The sequence below is a fragment of the Mirounga leonina genome, unplaced genomic scaffold (assembly GCF_011800145.1).
Source record: "Mirounga leonina isolate KUSES-001 unplaced genomic scaffold, KU_Mleo_1.0 Mir_176, whole genome shotgun sequence".
NCBI classification, from domain to species: Eukaryota; Metazoa; Chordata; class Mammalia; order Carnivora; family Phocidae; genus Mirounga; species Mirounga leonina.
In genome coordinates this window covers 32187504-32202907 of record NW_023270454.1, presented here as the reverse complement: position 1 = coordinate 32202907, position 15404 = coordinate 32187504, and the positions used below count along the sequence as shown (strand labels likewise).

The 15404-nt window shown below is 42.1% G+C and overlaps 1 protein-coding gene across 1 annotated transcript in view; it reads left to right on the top strand.

Annotated features, from left to right (window-relative positions):
* TMEM131L (transmembrane 131 like) overlaps positions 1-15404 on the top strand; it is a 166672-nt gene that overhangs the window by 133799 nt on the left and 17469 nt on the right. The window contains exons 26-27 of the mRNA XM_035023255.1: positions 209-834; positions 7748-7896. Of these exons, the coding sequence (XP_034879146.1) occupies positions 209-834; positions 7748-7896 (775 nt within the window). The remainder of the gene's footprint in view (positions 1-208; positions 835-7747; positions 7897-15404) is intronic.

Sequence of the window (15404 nt, the reverse complement as noted above, 5' to 3'; positions counted from 1 at the left end):
TCATTGTGTGGCAGCTGTAACAGTTTTTACAATAAGATAGACTTCCTATAAGGACTTAGTTTGTTAAACTCACGGGCCTTTAGAAGAAGGAGAGAGAGAGATACACACAGTATCGAGATTGCTACTTCTCTCTCATGGGTTTAGAAACAGAGGGGTAGGGTTTGATTCCATTTGGCTTTCTGTTAAATGTTTTTCTTCTTCAATTCAGAAGCAATTGTAAGAACTTCCTCGATACCTATGGCCCCTCCGATAAAGGCAGAGGGAAAAGCTGCCTTCCAGTAAACACTCCACCAAGCAGGATACAGAACACCCCAAAGAGGAGCCCAGCTACCTACGGTCATTCTCAGAAGAAGCATAAGTGCTCAGTGTATTACAGCAAACACAAAACCAGCCCATCTGTCACCAGCAGTGCCAACACTACTACTGAGGAGAAACAGACTCTGGCCCTGGGCAGCTCCCTGTCTGCTCCTAAAGAGGACGTGTGCACTGATGTTATGGGCGAGAACTGGATCGGCCTCAAATACGCAAATGGCATCAACGTCGACCTGCAAAAGAATTTAACCCTTTCCAAAAACTTACTGAATAAAGAAGAAAACACACTGAAAAACACAATTGTTGTCAATAATACTTCTTCAGAATGTCATATGAAGGAGGGAATACAGACATGTATGTTTCCTAAGGAAACGGACATTAAAATTTCAGAAAACGTAGCTGAGCTCAAGGAACGAGAGCTCTGTCCCCTGAAGACCTCTAAGAAACTACCTGAAAATCACTTGCCAAGAAATTCACCTCAGTACCAGTCAGACTTGCCAGAGATTTCCAGGAAAAATAATGGTAATCTTTTCATCCTCCTGGATGATTCTTTTCTCTGGTTTGTCTTCAGTCTGTTTTTAACAGAATTTGTTCTCACCTGTGACTTTAGTTTTAATCACGGATGCTGCATTTTTAGTTCATGCACAAAGGTTTAGCCAACGTATGAATGTTGAAATATGGTTTGTAAAATGAGAAGTTTAGTAGGACGAGGAACCACGTTTTTAGAATGTCGTGAGTAAAGAAGTTTACTTTTTAGTACATATGTTTAGAGGGATGTGATTGTCCTATTTTATTGTTGGGAGGATATGGACACCGTTTTTAATTATTTTCTATCGTGGATTTTCACTCTTTGTGAAAATTAATCAGCCCATAAAGTATTTCTGACCAAACAAAACTTACCAGCTTTCTATATTTAACAGCTGCTACCATCTCACATTCCCTGGCCCTGGTGCTTCTCTAATTGTGTCCCTTGGTTAAAAGAAGACAGATGTTCTCTGACAACAAATACAGTTAGTGAAGGCATAAGCAGGACAAGACTCAGAAAACCACCTCCATGTAAAATCGCCATTAAGCTGTAACTGACCCCTTTGGCCTTTGGCATAAGAAACAGTGCTTATTTTTTTTTTGACCATTCTGAGCATTTAATATGCACATTTCTGCACCTGTTAAAAGTCAGATTTTGGGGGCACCTGGGTAGCTCTGTCATTTAAGCGTCTGACTCTTGATTTCGGCTCAAGTCATGATCTCAGGGTTGTGGGATCAAGCCCTATGTTGGGCTCCGCTCTCAGTGGGAGTCTGCTTGGGATTCTCTCTCTCCCGGTCCCTTTGCCCCCCCGCCTGATAAATAAATGTTTTTTGAAAAGTCAGATTTTTGACACTTTTTAATCTGGAAAAGTCCATTACCTCTGATCTTATTTGAAACACCTAAGTATAAATAACTTCATATTTTATACTCCCCGTTATTGAAGAGAAAGTACAGAAGTGTTATGGATGGGCCAATTCTGATGAGCTTTAGGCATTTAGTTAAAAACCCAAACTGAAGGGGCGCCTGGGTGGCTCAGTCGTTAGGCGTCTGCCTTCGGCTTGGGTCATGATCCCAGGGTCCTGGGATCGAGCCCCGCATCGGGCTCCCTGCTCTGCGGGAAGCCTGCTCCTCCCTCTCCCACTCCCACTGCTTATGTTCCCTCTCTAAACTGCAGTCTTGTCGGCCTGAAAAAAAAAAAACAAAAAAAATAAACCCAAACTGAATTTTAAGTGTTCCATCAAAGGACCTGTCTCATTGAAAAGAAAGCTGGAGTGCCCTGAGTGGAACGTGGTTTAGGCAGCTGCACATGTATTCCTGGTGCATCTTGCTCCAGCCAGGTTGCACCGTTTCCTGGCCTCAGCGCATGTGTTTGGGGCGGACTCCTGTCTTCAGGTCAACACTGTCCCCCGTGTTCTCTCCACGTGGCGTGTGAGGACGCACTCTGGGTGATGTGTTCAACCAGATCTCCAGATGAAATCCTAGCATACATTGTCGGAGCCTGTTTCATGGTGGAGTGGGCGGGGTGCCTCTCGTTCCATTTCTGTAGGGCCCAGGCAACAAAACCCTCGGGAAAGGGTGAAGTTAGGGGTGAGTCCCACTGAGCTTTTCCTTGTTTTCTGTCACTGGGGCCCGAGCACAGTATTTGACCGAGGCTGCCTCAACACAGACTTAAAATCGTCGTTGTTTGGGGTGCTTCTGTGGTCCATTGCGTCCCTCAGCTGTCTGCATACACATGGCTCCGAATGCAGCGGCTGGGGCATTGTAGAGAGATGGATGGGAAGGAAGGACCTCCTGCTCATCGTAGTACACTGAAGTGGTCGAAATGAAGAGGCGCAGACCGAATTGCGGTGCCACAGTCGGTCAGAGGGCTTGAACTTGTGCTTCAAGACCTTCCTGCCCAACACTTGATGTTTAATGCCCATAGGTGAGCCTAGGTGACCGTGGAATAACTTCTGCAAGTGTGAGTAAACTGAATATGGGAGTCCAGAAACAGGATTTGCTTATATCCTCGTAGATGGCGGTTCTGCCTGGAATCCTCCCCTCTGGTGCAGATTACTAGCCTATTTGTGTTTTAAAGGGAAACACGCATCTTGCAATAAGAAGTCTTTCAAAACTGCTCTTTGGCGGGATCAGTAGCATGTTAGGTGGTATCAGAGTGATTGTTGATCAGATCAAATAAGAATCAATGAAAGGGGCACCTGGGTGGCTCAGTCGTTAAGCGTCTGCCTTCAGCTCAGGTCATGATCCCAGGGTCCTGGGATCGAGCCCCGCATCGGGCTCCCTGCTCGGCGGGAAGCCTGCTTCTCCCTCTCCCACTCCCCCTGCTTGTGTTCCTGCTCTCGCTATGTCTCTCTCAAATAAATAGATAAAATAAATAAATAAAAAATAAAGATTTATTTATTTAAAAAAAAAAAAAAAAAGAATCAATGAAAGAACTTTGGCTTCCTACCATGTTCAGACCAGCACATTCAAAGGTGCTAATTCACAGGGCTGTATTTCTCTCCAGAATGAATATGTCAGCAGGAGAGTCCTCACGGGGAAAGCCGTTCATTGACGTGTATTTTGTTCTGTGTTTCGTTCACAGCACTATTCTGAAAATATCAAAGAGGTTAAAAAACTAAACATACTGCCTGCCATCATTTTATAATTTGAACATTTTAAAGAATTGGCAATGTTAAAAATAAGAAAGGACTGAGTAATCTAGAGGAAGAGAATTGTAGTTTGAAGGCAGGATGTGGAGGGTTTTTTTAAAATAATATCAAGGGTCTGGGGTTCTTTTTTCACATTTTAAAGGAAAGCATTGTAATAAACTGGCAGATGGTGAACAGGCATATATAATCATCAGGGAATCCATAACGTGTGAAGAATGCTCAAGGATGAGAAAACTGTTTATACATGAGAACTTTCCAAGTTTTTGCTTCCAACTTTGAGCTTTGGTTCTTTTTTTATTTTGAAAAGTGTTTTACTTTGTGAAAAACATGTTTCCGTCTTAAAATCATTCTAGAATCTGAAGAAAATAGCTTCAGTCTTAGTAGCTGAACTTCACCCAGCCGATGGCGGGGAATCCTAAGTTCCTGCGCTTTGTTTCCTGTGTCCCTCACCAGAATGGGGACTCTTCCCTTTGCTCAGGGGGAAACCACATCCTAGCTGTTTCTCCTAAATGACACAAATGTTCCATAGAAATAAGTCTAGTGATAAGATTGTCTTTGGAAAAAGGGGAAGGGGACAGGCGGTCTGTCTCCTAAGAGTGCCTGAAGTGATTTTATTAACCTGACAGATGTCCTTGAGGCACCTGAGGAATTGTGCCTTCTCCTATTCTGAAGCTTTTTTTATTTCTCCTGAGGGTAACATACTGTGTGAGGAAAAAAACGTTCCAAGGTGTTTATTAATGGCCCTGGCACTACATGCTCATTTTTGTTGTTGAGAAACACAGAATATTTTCTGAATAACAGAAATGTGTCTCATCCCTTTCCTGTTCTTTCTCCGGCCTTTTTCTGAGAGGCCTGTAGTAAATCATAAATTAAAATTCCCCGTAGAAATGAAGTCTGTTGACAGATGCTTCAGAGCTCTGTTTTCACACACTTGTTTTTTGGCATCCACCTGTCAAACAACAGCTCAGTTCTTCAAACATTTGTTAAAACGTGTTCCATACTCTGTTGAGCATCTGACAAGAGTAGAGCTTTATCTGTCATGTAAATGATCATTTAAATATGTCTCTTTTCAAATATTTATTTTCTAATTGTACGATCAAAATTCTAGATCTTTATTATTTCGATCACATAATTAAAGAGTAATGAGCTCTGGAATTAAGGCTAAAGATAAACAGCTGGCCTCAGCACTACAGAAGAGGAAAAGTTAGCAGATTATTTTATTGCTTTCTGCTTATAATAATGTGAAGGAAAAAAACTTTTAAATTTAATAATACCCTAAGCCTTGGAATTAATAATACATGAAAGATTTCACTGAATTTGATAGGTAACTCCAAATTTCTGAAATCCCACTATTGGAGAAATTCAAAAAAAATAGCCTCATTGACTTATAGATACTCATAACTTGAAGATTAGCAGTTGGCTCAAAATAGAACACGGTTGGATTTGATCCCATTAAAGCTTAAGCAGGATTCTGGTGAGTTCATTTGTTCCTTGTTTTATTCATGTTTTTATCTTTGTGGCTCAAACACGGACTCTGTGAGATGGGTGTGAGAAAGTTGTGTAACACCATAAGTAATCACACTTAATAAGATGACATGGATTGGCTCCATGTATTAAATGAAGAATGTACTCACGAAATTTCTAAGTTCTTGGATATTGTCGTGCTGGAATTTGTCAAAGACTTAATGAAGAACTGGTTATTAGAATTCCTTCTACTGGGCGCCTGGGTGGCTCAGTTGGTTAAGCGACTGCCTTCGGCTCAGGTCATGATCCTGGAGTCCCGGGATCGAGCTCTGCATCGGGCTCCCTGCTCAGCGGGGAGTCTGCTTCTCCCTCTGACCCTGCTCTCTCTCATTCTCTCTCTCAAATACATAAATAAAATCTTTAAAAAAAAAAAAAAATTCCTTCTACTACCTCTCCTGATTCCCGGCCCCCATGGAAGGTGTTACTAAGAGTCGGTGCTTTACCACTTTTCTGGGGTAGTTCAGTATTGGATATTAAGTTTGGATTCTTCCTGAGAACGTTTGATGACTACATAGTTTTAGTGCTGTTCTTGGCCTGAAAAAAACTCAAGGAAATCCATTTTCTCATGAATTAAGACTCTAGGAAAGTTAGTGGCACATTTTTGAGGAGAATATATGTGTTCTTTTTCACATGTATGGTTTCCCAAATCCAGAGTGATGTCCTTAGTTATGATTTATTTTTCTGTTTCGGACCCTGTCGCCTTGGCTTTTGGCTCTCTTACCACTTCATCATGGTGGATATTTTCCTCTGTCAGTGTCTTAACACCCGATTTGTGTCATAGAGGAATTAATGCTTCCCAGCATTTTTATAGTTATGTAATACTTACACAATTTCCCATTAACAAAATAAAAGTATGCTTACTTGTCAGTGTTATTTGCAAAATGTAAGTATCTTGCTTTGAGTGAGGTCAGCTTCAGAGTTTCAGAATCAGAGGGGATTTGACTGCTCCTTTCATTTTGTGGGCAGAGACCTTCCCTGCCCCAGGTCCCCAAGCAGGGCCAGATTGGAGCCTCTGCTGAAGTCCCGTCAGGCGTGCATCTCACCAGAGCCTACAGCCTGCTTTGCTGTGAAATCTTTGCACTGTAGTCATCTAAACTTTCTCAGGTTGCAAAGGTGTGGTAAGGGTATTCTCGTTAAAGTAAAGAGGAGAAGGTGTTGAAATACTTTGTTTCCTGTTAGAACACTGAGGCCGGTTATTGTGGGGTTGAAGTTGATCTGACTATTCTGAAGTAAGGGATAGAAGAAGAAATACACTGATGGATGAAATCACTTGAAAGAACAGTGGGAGAATCGTGTTTTCAGATGAAGTTTCTTCCAGCACCCACTTTTGCCATATGATTCACCTGCTGCTCATTGTTAGCGTGTAGGCACTGGTCACTGGGGGCAGGTGAGCACGGACTGTGGGAAGCGGACCTGCCCCGAAACAGGTCATGTGTTTTTGGTGGTGACCCTTTCCATGTATATGTCTTCTGGTTTCATCTTTATAACGAGCAGAGGAGGCAGAGAAGGTGGTATTTGCATTTTATAAATAAGAAAACTAAAGAAGCTCAGGCAGCTTGAGATTTTACTTTGAAAACTAATTTATAGCTGAGTCATGACTAGAAGGCAAGTCCTTAACCCCCCTCCCCCCCTCCCCCAACTTTTAAAAAAACTGTGGTAAAATAGACATAACCTAAAATTTACCATTTTAGTCATAAAGCTCAGTGGCGTTAAGTACATTCACACTATGGTACTGCTGTCACCATCATCCCCTTACAGAACCTTTTCACCATCCCCAAAAGAAACTCTGTAGCCGTTAAACAGTAAGTATCTATGTTCCCTCCCCCCAGCCGACCCCCCACCATTCTGTCTTCATCTCTATGAATTAGATGACTCTAGCTGCCTCAAATAAGTAGAATCATTCGATGTTTGTCTTTTGGGGACCGGTTTATTTCACTTAGCGTAACGTCTTCTGGGTTCATCCATGTTGTGGCATGTCTCAGAATCTCATTGCTTTGTTTCCCATCTCAGTCATTTTTTTTTAAACTTTGAATATGCTTTATTATGCCATAAAGTCCCAGGAAATATAAGAAATATAATTTCTGAATGGAACTAACAATTTCTTTTTTTTTTTAAGATTTTTTTTAAATTTATTTATTTGAGAGAGAGAGACTGAGAGAGAGAGAGCATGAAAGGGGGGAGGGTTGGAGGGAGAAGCAGACTCCCCGCCGAGCAGGGAGCCCGATGCAGGACTCGATCCCGGGACTCCAGGATCATGACCTGAGCCGAAGGCAGTCGCTTAACCAACTGAGCCACCCAGGTGCCCTAACAATTTCATTTTTGAGTGTCCCGTTGAATAGTGTTAAGTGTATTCATGGCATTGTGCACTGATTCGTTCCTCTTTAAGGTGGAGTGGTATTCCATTGTGTATGTACCATATTTTGTTTGTTCTGTCCATTCGTCCATGGACACTTGGGTTGTTTCTACCTTTTGGCTGTTATGAATGATGCTGCTATGAATAACGGGGTACCCCCTCACCTTTTTTCCTTGACCTCTTTTAAATACCATTTGTAGAACTCTTCATGTAAGCGCATTTTTACTGGTAAAACACTTCCTAGAGCATCGTGAATGTCAGGAACAATCCTCAAGTCTAAATCTCATTAAATTAGATGGCTTGGTGTAGGAAAGAGATTTAATTATGGGAACATGAATGGAAATAATTAGCTAGAGATTCAATCATTTTTATTTATTCAAGGGAATAACCAGCAAGTGCCTGTCAAGAATGAAGTAGACAACTGTGAAACTTTGAAGAAGGTTGACGCAAAGTCTTCCTCAGAAAAGAAGATTCACAAAGCATCTAAAGAAGACATTTGTTTTGAGAAGCAGGATGTACCTTCAGTTGAGGTCTGTATTCCTTTTTCTCTTGCCTTTTAGAACAAAACCCATATTTAGGGCTGAGAGTGCAATTATCTGTCTAGTAACTCTACATGTATATTTCATACCTTTTGAAGGGGGCCAGTTATCATGCATTTGAATCTGCATTATAAATTGTGTTTGGAAAGTTTTCTTTATCTTCTAATTATATGGGAGATACTAAAATCATTTATAGTAACATCAGATAGCTTTTATTCTCAAGGGAAGCTGTTCTTAAGCAAATGGGTTAACTCCTGGCAAAGATGATGGAGTAGAAGCAGATCACCTGTCTCTTCTCTTTGGTTGTTACCCAACACCCATTTTTGGACCTGCTCTTGCTGCACTGGAAGCATTAAGCCAAAATCCACAGGAGAGGGGTGCCTGTCTAGCTCAGGTGAGGGGGCCCTAGTACAACAGAACCCCAGAAGAGAGAGCACTGTTGCACACCATCCTGGCAAGCCCTGCACCTTCCTGCCAGTGTAGGCTAATGAAAAGCATCTGGAGGACAGAACTGAGCCCTGTATCTCGTAGGTGAAAGCAGACAGGTCCAACGTAAAGGTGGGAAAGGCATTCAGGAGAATTTACCTACTTTACATCAGAACAGAGGTATTTGTGTATTAGTGTAAGCCCAGTATGAAAAAAAACAGCATTCTAACTATGCTGGTACTTACCATCTGTTACACACACACACACACACACACACAGAGTAAAAGTGAATGAGAGGAGTAGAACACAGAAGACAGGTAAAGATCCTAATCTATTTTTTCCTATCCCATGTACATAGCAAATCAAGAACAAAGTTTCGCCATCTACACCTGAGTTCATCTGTATAAGAAACACACAACTTGGCACATACATATATATATTTGTGTATTGTCAACTGAATATGTAATGAATGTGTAACAGCAACATTGTGTTTCGCAACTGAATTTTTTTTATCCAGTAAAATACATTACATAAAAAAAAAGATCCTAATCTAGAAGAAAACCTATCCAGAGACTGGAAGGAAACTCTGAGAATACTTCACACTATAGATAATGAACTCAATAAAATAAAGAGTTTTTTTTAAAAGGCAAATTAAGATACTAGGATGAGGTTAAAAGAGATATTATATAGCTGAGTAAATAAATGAAGACCCAAATGACATTTCACAGACAGTTGCCAAAAATAGAATTGCTGACCCTGAGAAAGGCTTTGAGATAATCAGGGTGAGTGTGAGGGAAAAAATTGAAGAGCTAGAAACATTTAGATATGGGACAAAGAAAGACAAAGCAGTCCAACATAAGAATAATGAATGTTTAAGTAAATGGCCCAACAAATGGATCTGAAAGGTATTCAGAGATGTAATAGAAGAATATTTTCCTGACACGAGGGAAGAATTGAATTTATAGATGAAAGGGCACACTGTGTATACCAGGAAAAATTGATACGTAATAATGGACATAGGCGCAGCTTGGCTAAATTATTGATACTAATGCATAAAGAATGGTGCAAAGGCAGGAAGATGGAGAAACACCAACTCAGGGTTGCCTCAGACTTTGTAGAAACATCTAATGCCATGGAACAGTGGAGCCATATCTTTGAGAGAATAAAAATGTGAACAAGAACATTCCAGACAAATTGACACTCAAGTACAAAGGCAGCAAGGCAGGGATCCTTAAACGCAAGTGAACTCACCATGAGTCTTTCTTAAAAAATGAAGTTAATGAAATTTAGCCAACCAAGATAGAAGTAAAAATAAAGACCCAGGGCGCAAGTAAAAATAAAGCTGTGTTAATGGTCTGTTGTTGAGATTTCTATCCATTTTATATCCAGAACTAAGACTAAACAGTTGGCAATTATAATTCCAGAACAGATTGCATATATTACAACTTTAATAAAGCAAAAAAGTAACATAAGCTGCAAAAACAGGAGGTGGTATTGCATGGTAGGTGACAATGAGTTTTAATTTTATTTTTCTTGGTGGAGAATCAATGCTATGTAAAACTAAACATATCGTTTAACGGTGAAAACGTAGGAAAATGTCTTTCATGGTCTTTTGCTTAACTTTAGAGAGATCCTTAAAGAACTAATGTATCATGTGGAGAAGAAACAATTAACTTGAAAGTTGGCAGTTCCTTGGGTTCTACTTCAGTTTATGTTAAATTCAAATAAAACCGAACCTTAAATTTTTATTTAAAAATAATACATCATCGTGTTCATTTCAGCAGCACATATACTAAAAAAAATAATACATTGTCCCAGTGTTATAAATTATTCCCATTGTCTGTCTTGCCATCCTAACGTGTCTGTAAGTTCACAGAGAGTTGGTAAAAACAAGATTTGCCAAATAATCGATGGCAGACTGTGGTTATTCTGAGTGGTGGGATTTGGGATGATCTTTTTCCTTCTTCATATTTCTGCATTTTTGCTTAAACTTTGTAACAAACAAGAATTTTTCATTTAAATAACATGAAAATGATGCAAAATAAATATATCCTAGACATCCCCAACTGGAAGTTTGCAGGCTTTTAAGAAGGACACGTTATGTCTAAGTAGTCAAGTGCCCCAATCCGTACAGAGTGGAAGGGATTTCAGAGAGTAGAAAGTCAGTTTAGCCTGCAGCGAGCACGGAAAACTCCTAGAGGAAATAGAAACGCGGACAGGCAGAGAAGGGAAGGTGGGCAGCGGCCCCACTGAACCCCACGGCATAATCAGGAGCAGTAGGAAATCCTCTTTGGGAAGAGGCTCAGTCAGGAATGTGAAGCAAGAGTGGGAGTCATTCCAGATGGCGAAGGCCTTGGCTCACCCAATTCCAAGTTTGTACTTCTCCACTCGATCTCAGCTGGAAGCACAGATGGTGAACTAGGTGAGCCCAGCAGTTGGAAGTGATGATGCTTGCAGAGAAGCAGAGCACGGTCACTTGCCCGCTAAGGAACTTCAGAGTCAAATTCCTAAAAGCACATGTGTCCAAACAGAATGTCTTCTCGGAGGATTTAGCTTGAGGGTGGCCAATTGGGGAGACCCTGATGCAAAGGATAGGGAGCTAGGGAAGGTTTCTGGGCTGGGGGGTGGAGGGAGGGAGGGTGGTGGGTAACCAGTGGAAAACAGCCTGGAGGCTGTGATTTTCTTGAAGGTTATAACTGAATCTTTTTCAATTCAGGTTTATAAAGATGGGCAGAATGCCTGTTATAGAGATCCTAAAGTGCCGTTTAGTAAATGCTTGAATGAATGTGTGAATAATGCATTTTTGGAGGATCAGTGTGAGTGTTTTGGAGGCTGGGTTGGAGCGGGCCGAAAAGGACACCAGCTCTCTTCTAACAAGGAGGCTGTTACTCTACTGGGAGGTGTGACGTAAGGCTGTGTTTGGGGGAAGGACAGGAAGAGTAGGTAAGAGTTTAGAAGAAAAACTAACAGGATTTCCCCTTCCCTAATTGCATAAAGGAGAGGAACTATCTTTTCTTATATAACCATTTGCAAAAATAACTCCTAAGTTTTAAGTCTGGCTAACGAGAAGATGGGGGAATTCTGACTTACGCAATGAGTTCATTTTTATGTTTCTCAAAGCAGTGTTGCATATTAAGAGCATGGACTTTGCAGCCAGACCTCTTGGGTTTGAATCCTGGTCATCATTTATTTGCTCTATAACATTGGGCGAGTTACTTAACATCGCAGTTTCCTTATCTGACAAATGAGGGTACTGAGAGCGTGCCTACATCCTAGGGTTGTGAGGAGCGGCTGAGTTAACATGGTAAGTGCTTGGAGTAGCTCACATACCAAGAGCTGACAAGGGGTCAGTACAAAGGGAATGACTGTGTGTGATCGTGACCGACAGTGGGAGATACGGAACCAGAGCTTACATGGCAAACTCGGGCCTGGAGCTTGAGATTTGGGAGCTGTGCCTGTGGAGGTTAGAACTGAAAGGTGACCCTGAGTTCTCTGAGGTGTGTGGGCATAGGAAGAAGAGCGGGGCCCCAGTGTGAACCCGGGTGGTGGTGAATCTGCAGATGGCCCGAGGGTGCAGGAATACCAGATGTACAGAAAGCGAGGCCATGAGACTACGATGGGCTGTGCTTTCAGGAGCAGAAAGAAGTCATTGAATCTGAGGTAGGAGGGAATGGGTGAAGTTAAGAATTGGAACTTAGCAGCCTCTTGCTAGGGGCTTTGGAGACTTCCATGTTGCCCTGCCATGAGATGCAAACCAACAGTGAGAAGTGATGACTCAGTGGCTGCAAAGCCTGTGTGCTGGGCAGAGCATGTGGAACTCATGCCAAGTCCGTCCATCCATCTGAGGGCCATCAGGAGGAGGTGGCCCCAGGAGCCCTGCTGTGTGGTGCTGCCACGAGTGGGCACCATTCCTGGGCTTCAGACTCCATCCGAGGCCCCCATGCCAGACTCAGCCCTCTACCCCTGTGCCCTTCCTTATGGCAGGTTTCTTAATTTCTTCCTGTTGTTTTCTTCTCTGCATATCTCCACCATTCCACCTTTGGGGGCACGGGCCTTGTCTTTTCTCTCTCTATCCCGGGAGCACAGACTTGACTTGTGCACAGTCCCAGGGGTCTCATAAGCCCCTCCTTTCTTTTCTGGTCCGGGAGCCCATGGAAGAGAGACCTGTGCAGCTAAAGATGGCCACCAGCTCTGCAGGAAGGCTGCAGCGAGCCAGAGGATCTGGGGGACCATAGTCCCCATCTTTTTTTTTTTTTTTTTTTTTTGCTGTCTCCGTGACTCACTCCCCGTTTTGCAAAAAGCTCTTCTTTAAAATCCTGAGTGTGCTTTCCATTTCATTGTTCGTTTGGAGAAATCATTCTCAATAAACACATTCCCAAGGGCAGTACTCAATGTTTGTTTTTCTTGTACATTCTTAGGACCTAACTTTGCAGCTTAGAAAATTGTATAAATCTGTCCATAGTACATGGGGAACATTCCTCTAGATTTATTGGCAGAGAAGGTTGAAGCCCAGATTTGAGAGCTACAAACTAAATTTTAACCCTAGCCCTGCTGTTTATTTTTTTAAAGCAGATTTTTCTTTCCCTTAGGAAAGGAATTCATGATTATTATAAAAGCATGAAGGGGGGGGAGAAAAGTCTATACAAAATGAACCCCATTTTGTGCATTTTTCTGCATTCTCTTTCTTTATGCAACTTTTAAAAAAACTCAGGACCATCATTATGTATATGTAGCTTTGTTAATAATGTTATAATTCTACATTTTCTCATGTTCAGAACAAGGGGAACTTTGTTTCCAGTGGTTATATAACATTCCATCATTTAACTATGCCCTAATCCTAAACCATTCGCTTGCAGTCAGACATTAAAGTTATTTACAGCTTTATTTTCATAAATAGCACTACGATGAACTACATTGTTCTTAAGTCTTCCCTGTATACCTGATATATCCTTGTTAGAGATTTCTAGAAGCAGAATTAAAGAGTGTCTTCCTGTGTGCCCCAGATTGCTTTCTGGAAAGGTGGTCCTGATTCTCATTCGCACTGATGAGATGATGCTGTGGGACAACGCTGACTTCCTCTGCTCCCACCAGCACCATGCTGTGTTTCTTGCAAAGTCTTGGTCAGCATGCTGGGGAAATGACTGTGTTTTGGTTTTCTTTTCAGTTTGCATCTCTTACCAGGGAGAAGTGAGCACTTTCCTTCATTTCCTTTTTTGTAAAATTCTGAAAAACAAGTAAAAAATCATCCATCCGAAATCCTACCCCTGAAATCCCTCCCTCCCTCTCTTCCTTCTTTCTTCCTTTTCTTTCTTTCTTTTTTTATAAATTTGGAAGTGAATGTCTCACCCAGTTCTGCTTGCACTGCTCAGAGGCAGACTCTTTTAAGGGCACTGCCTTCCCAGGCCTCCCCCTCCTCAGGCCTCCCCCTCCCCAGCCCCTCTCGTCATGTCTGCAGGCGCAAACATGCAGTATAAACACACTCGTGTTTTTTAAAACCAGCATGGAAAGAGGAGATACAAGCTGGTCTATAATTTCCCTTTCCTAAAAACATACTTTATTATTAAATATTTTGGATAGAGTCTTCATGGTTTTTTAGCCTTTTGTATTTCTTTTGTGAATTTGCATTTCATGTGCTTTGCCCACTTTTCTATTGCCCGTGTTTTTCTTATTTTCCGTCAGAACATATGGCATGGTATTGACTCTGCCTTCAAACAGTGCGTCTGGTTTTTTTTCTTAGTCTGCCCTACTCTCTTATTTTTTATTTGCTGTTACTTCTATACAGCAGCTTAAAGATTGTTTGTGGAGTCCGTCTGATTTCTCTCCTTTGATTTCTTTGTTTGCTTTTATTAAAGTTTTAGGAAATCTTTTTATTTGCCCACCCTGTAATCAGCAAAGTTGTCCCTTCTATCAGGGACTTCCGAGAACTTCACTAGTTCAAATAATTCAATCATGTGAGAATAAGACGTCTTCTGTAAAGTACTTGCTATGTGTCAGGTTATTTGCTCCTCACAACAGCCTGCTGGAAGACGCAGGAAATTGAGGCAGAGAAAGGCTGAGTAACGTGCTCAAGATCGCACAGCCAGTAAAAAGCCTGGATTGAGCTTCAGTTCAGGCTGTTTGGCCTCAGAGCTATGTTCTGACTTGCAACTCTACCTGGACTCTTCTCTTGGTTGGGCCCGCCTCCCTCTCTGTGTGACACCCTCCCCACCGAAAAGGAAAGAGCCAACTTCTCCCTTTATTCTGCCTCTCATTTCTTGACAGGTCTGTCGATTTGGGTCTCTGGTGTCTTCACCCTGCCTCCCTCCCCCCCACCATCTGCTACGTCCAGGGCTGGCCTGTTCTCCCCAAGACTGGGGCCCTTCCTCCTCAGTGCTGTTCTTCCCAACCCCCTCTCCCTGCCACACACGCGTGTGCACCCACACACAAAGGCCATTCATTAGTTTTGCACTCCTCCATATGTCCTCTCTCTCTTCCCTCTTTTGTCCACACCCTCTTTCTGTCCCCCGCTTTGTTTGCTCATGGACGCTGCTTCTCGGTCATTCCATGCACCCGAGTCTAGCGTGCCGAGTACTCTTCTGGTAATCACTCTGGCTAATTCAGAGGCAGTAGCCATGCCTCTGACCACCCGGTCCCACGTCTCTGTAGTCCCTCTTGTTTGCACAGGATGACAGCTCTCACCAGACTGAGTGGAGAGAGGCAGCCAAGTGTCAGAGTGACTACTGACCAGTTCACTCTTTCTCTGACCCCACTTAGAGACAGATCCCTTCTTTGTATGTGACTCTGGAGGGACAGAAAGGCTCAAGGACTTGCTGTGTTGAACAGCCTTTCTTGGCCCAAGGAAAGGGGAATCCCTTTCTCCCCCAAAGCTAGAAATATACAGGGACCAGTACACGAATAAATATGGTATATAGCTAACCTTTAACTTTGGAGAATGTCTGATCATATGCTATTAATGTGTTTGTTTAGCATCAAACCTGAGCAGTTAGCATTAAGATCCTCTAAGAGAGGGCTTTGTGTGTTTAACTTGTCACGTTTTTAAAATACCTTCAGAATCAGAAAAAAGTTAATACCTA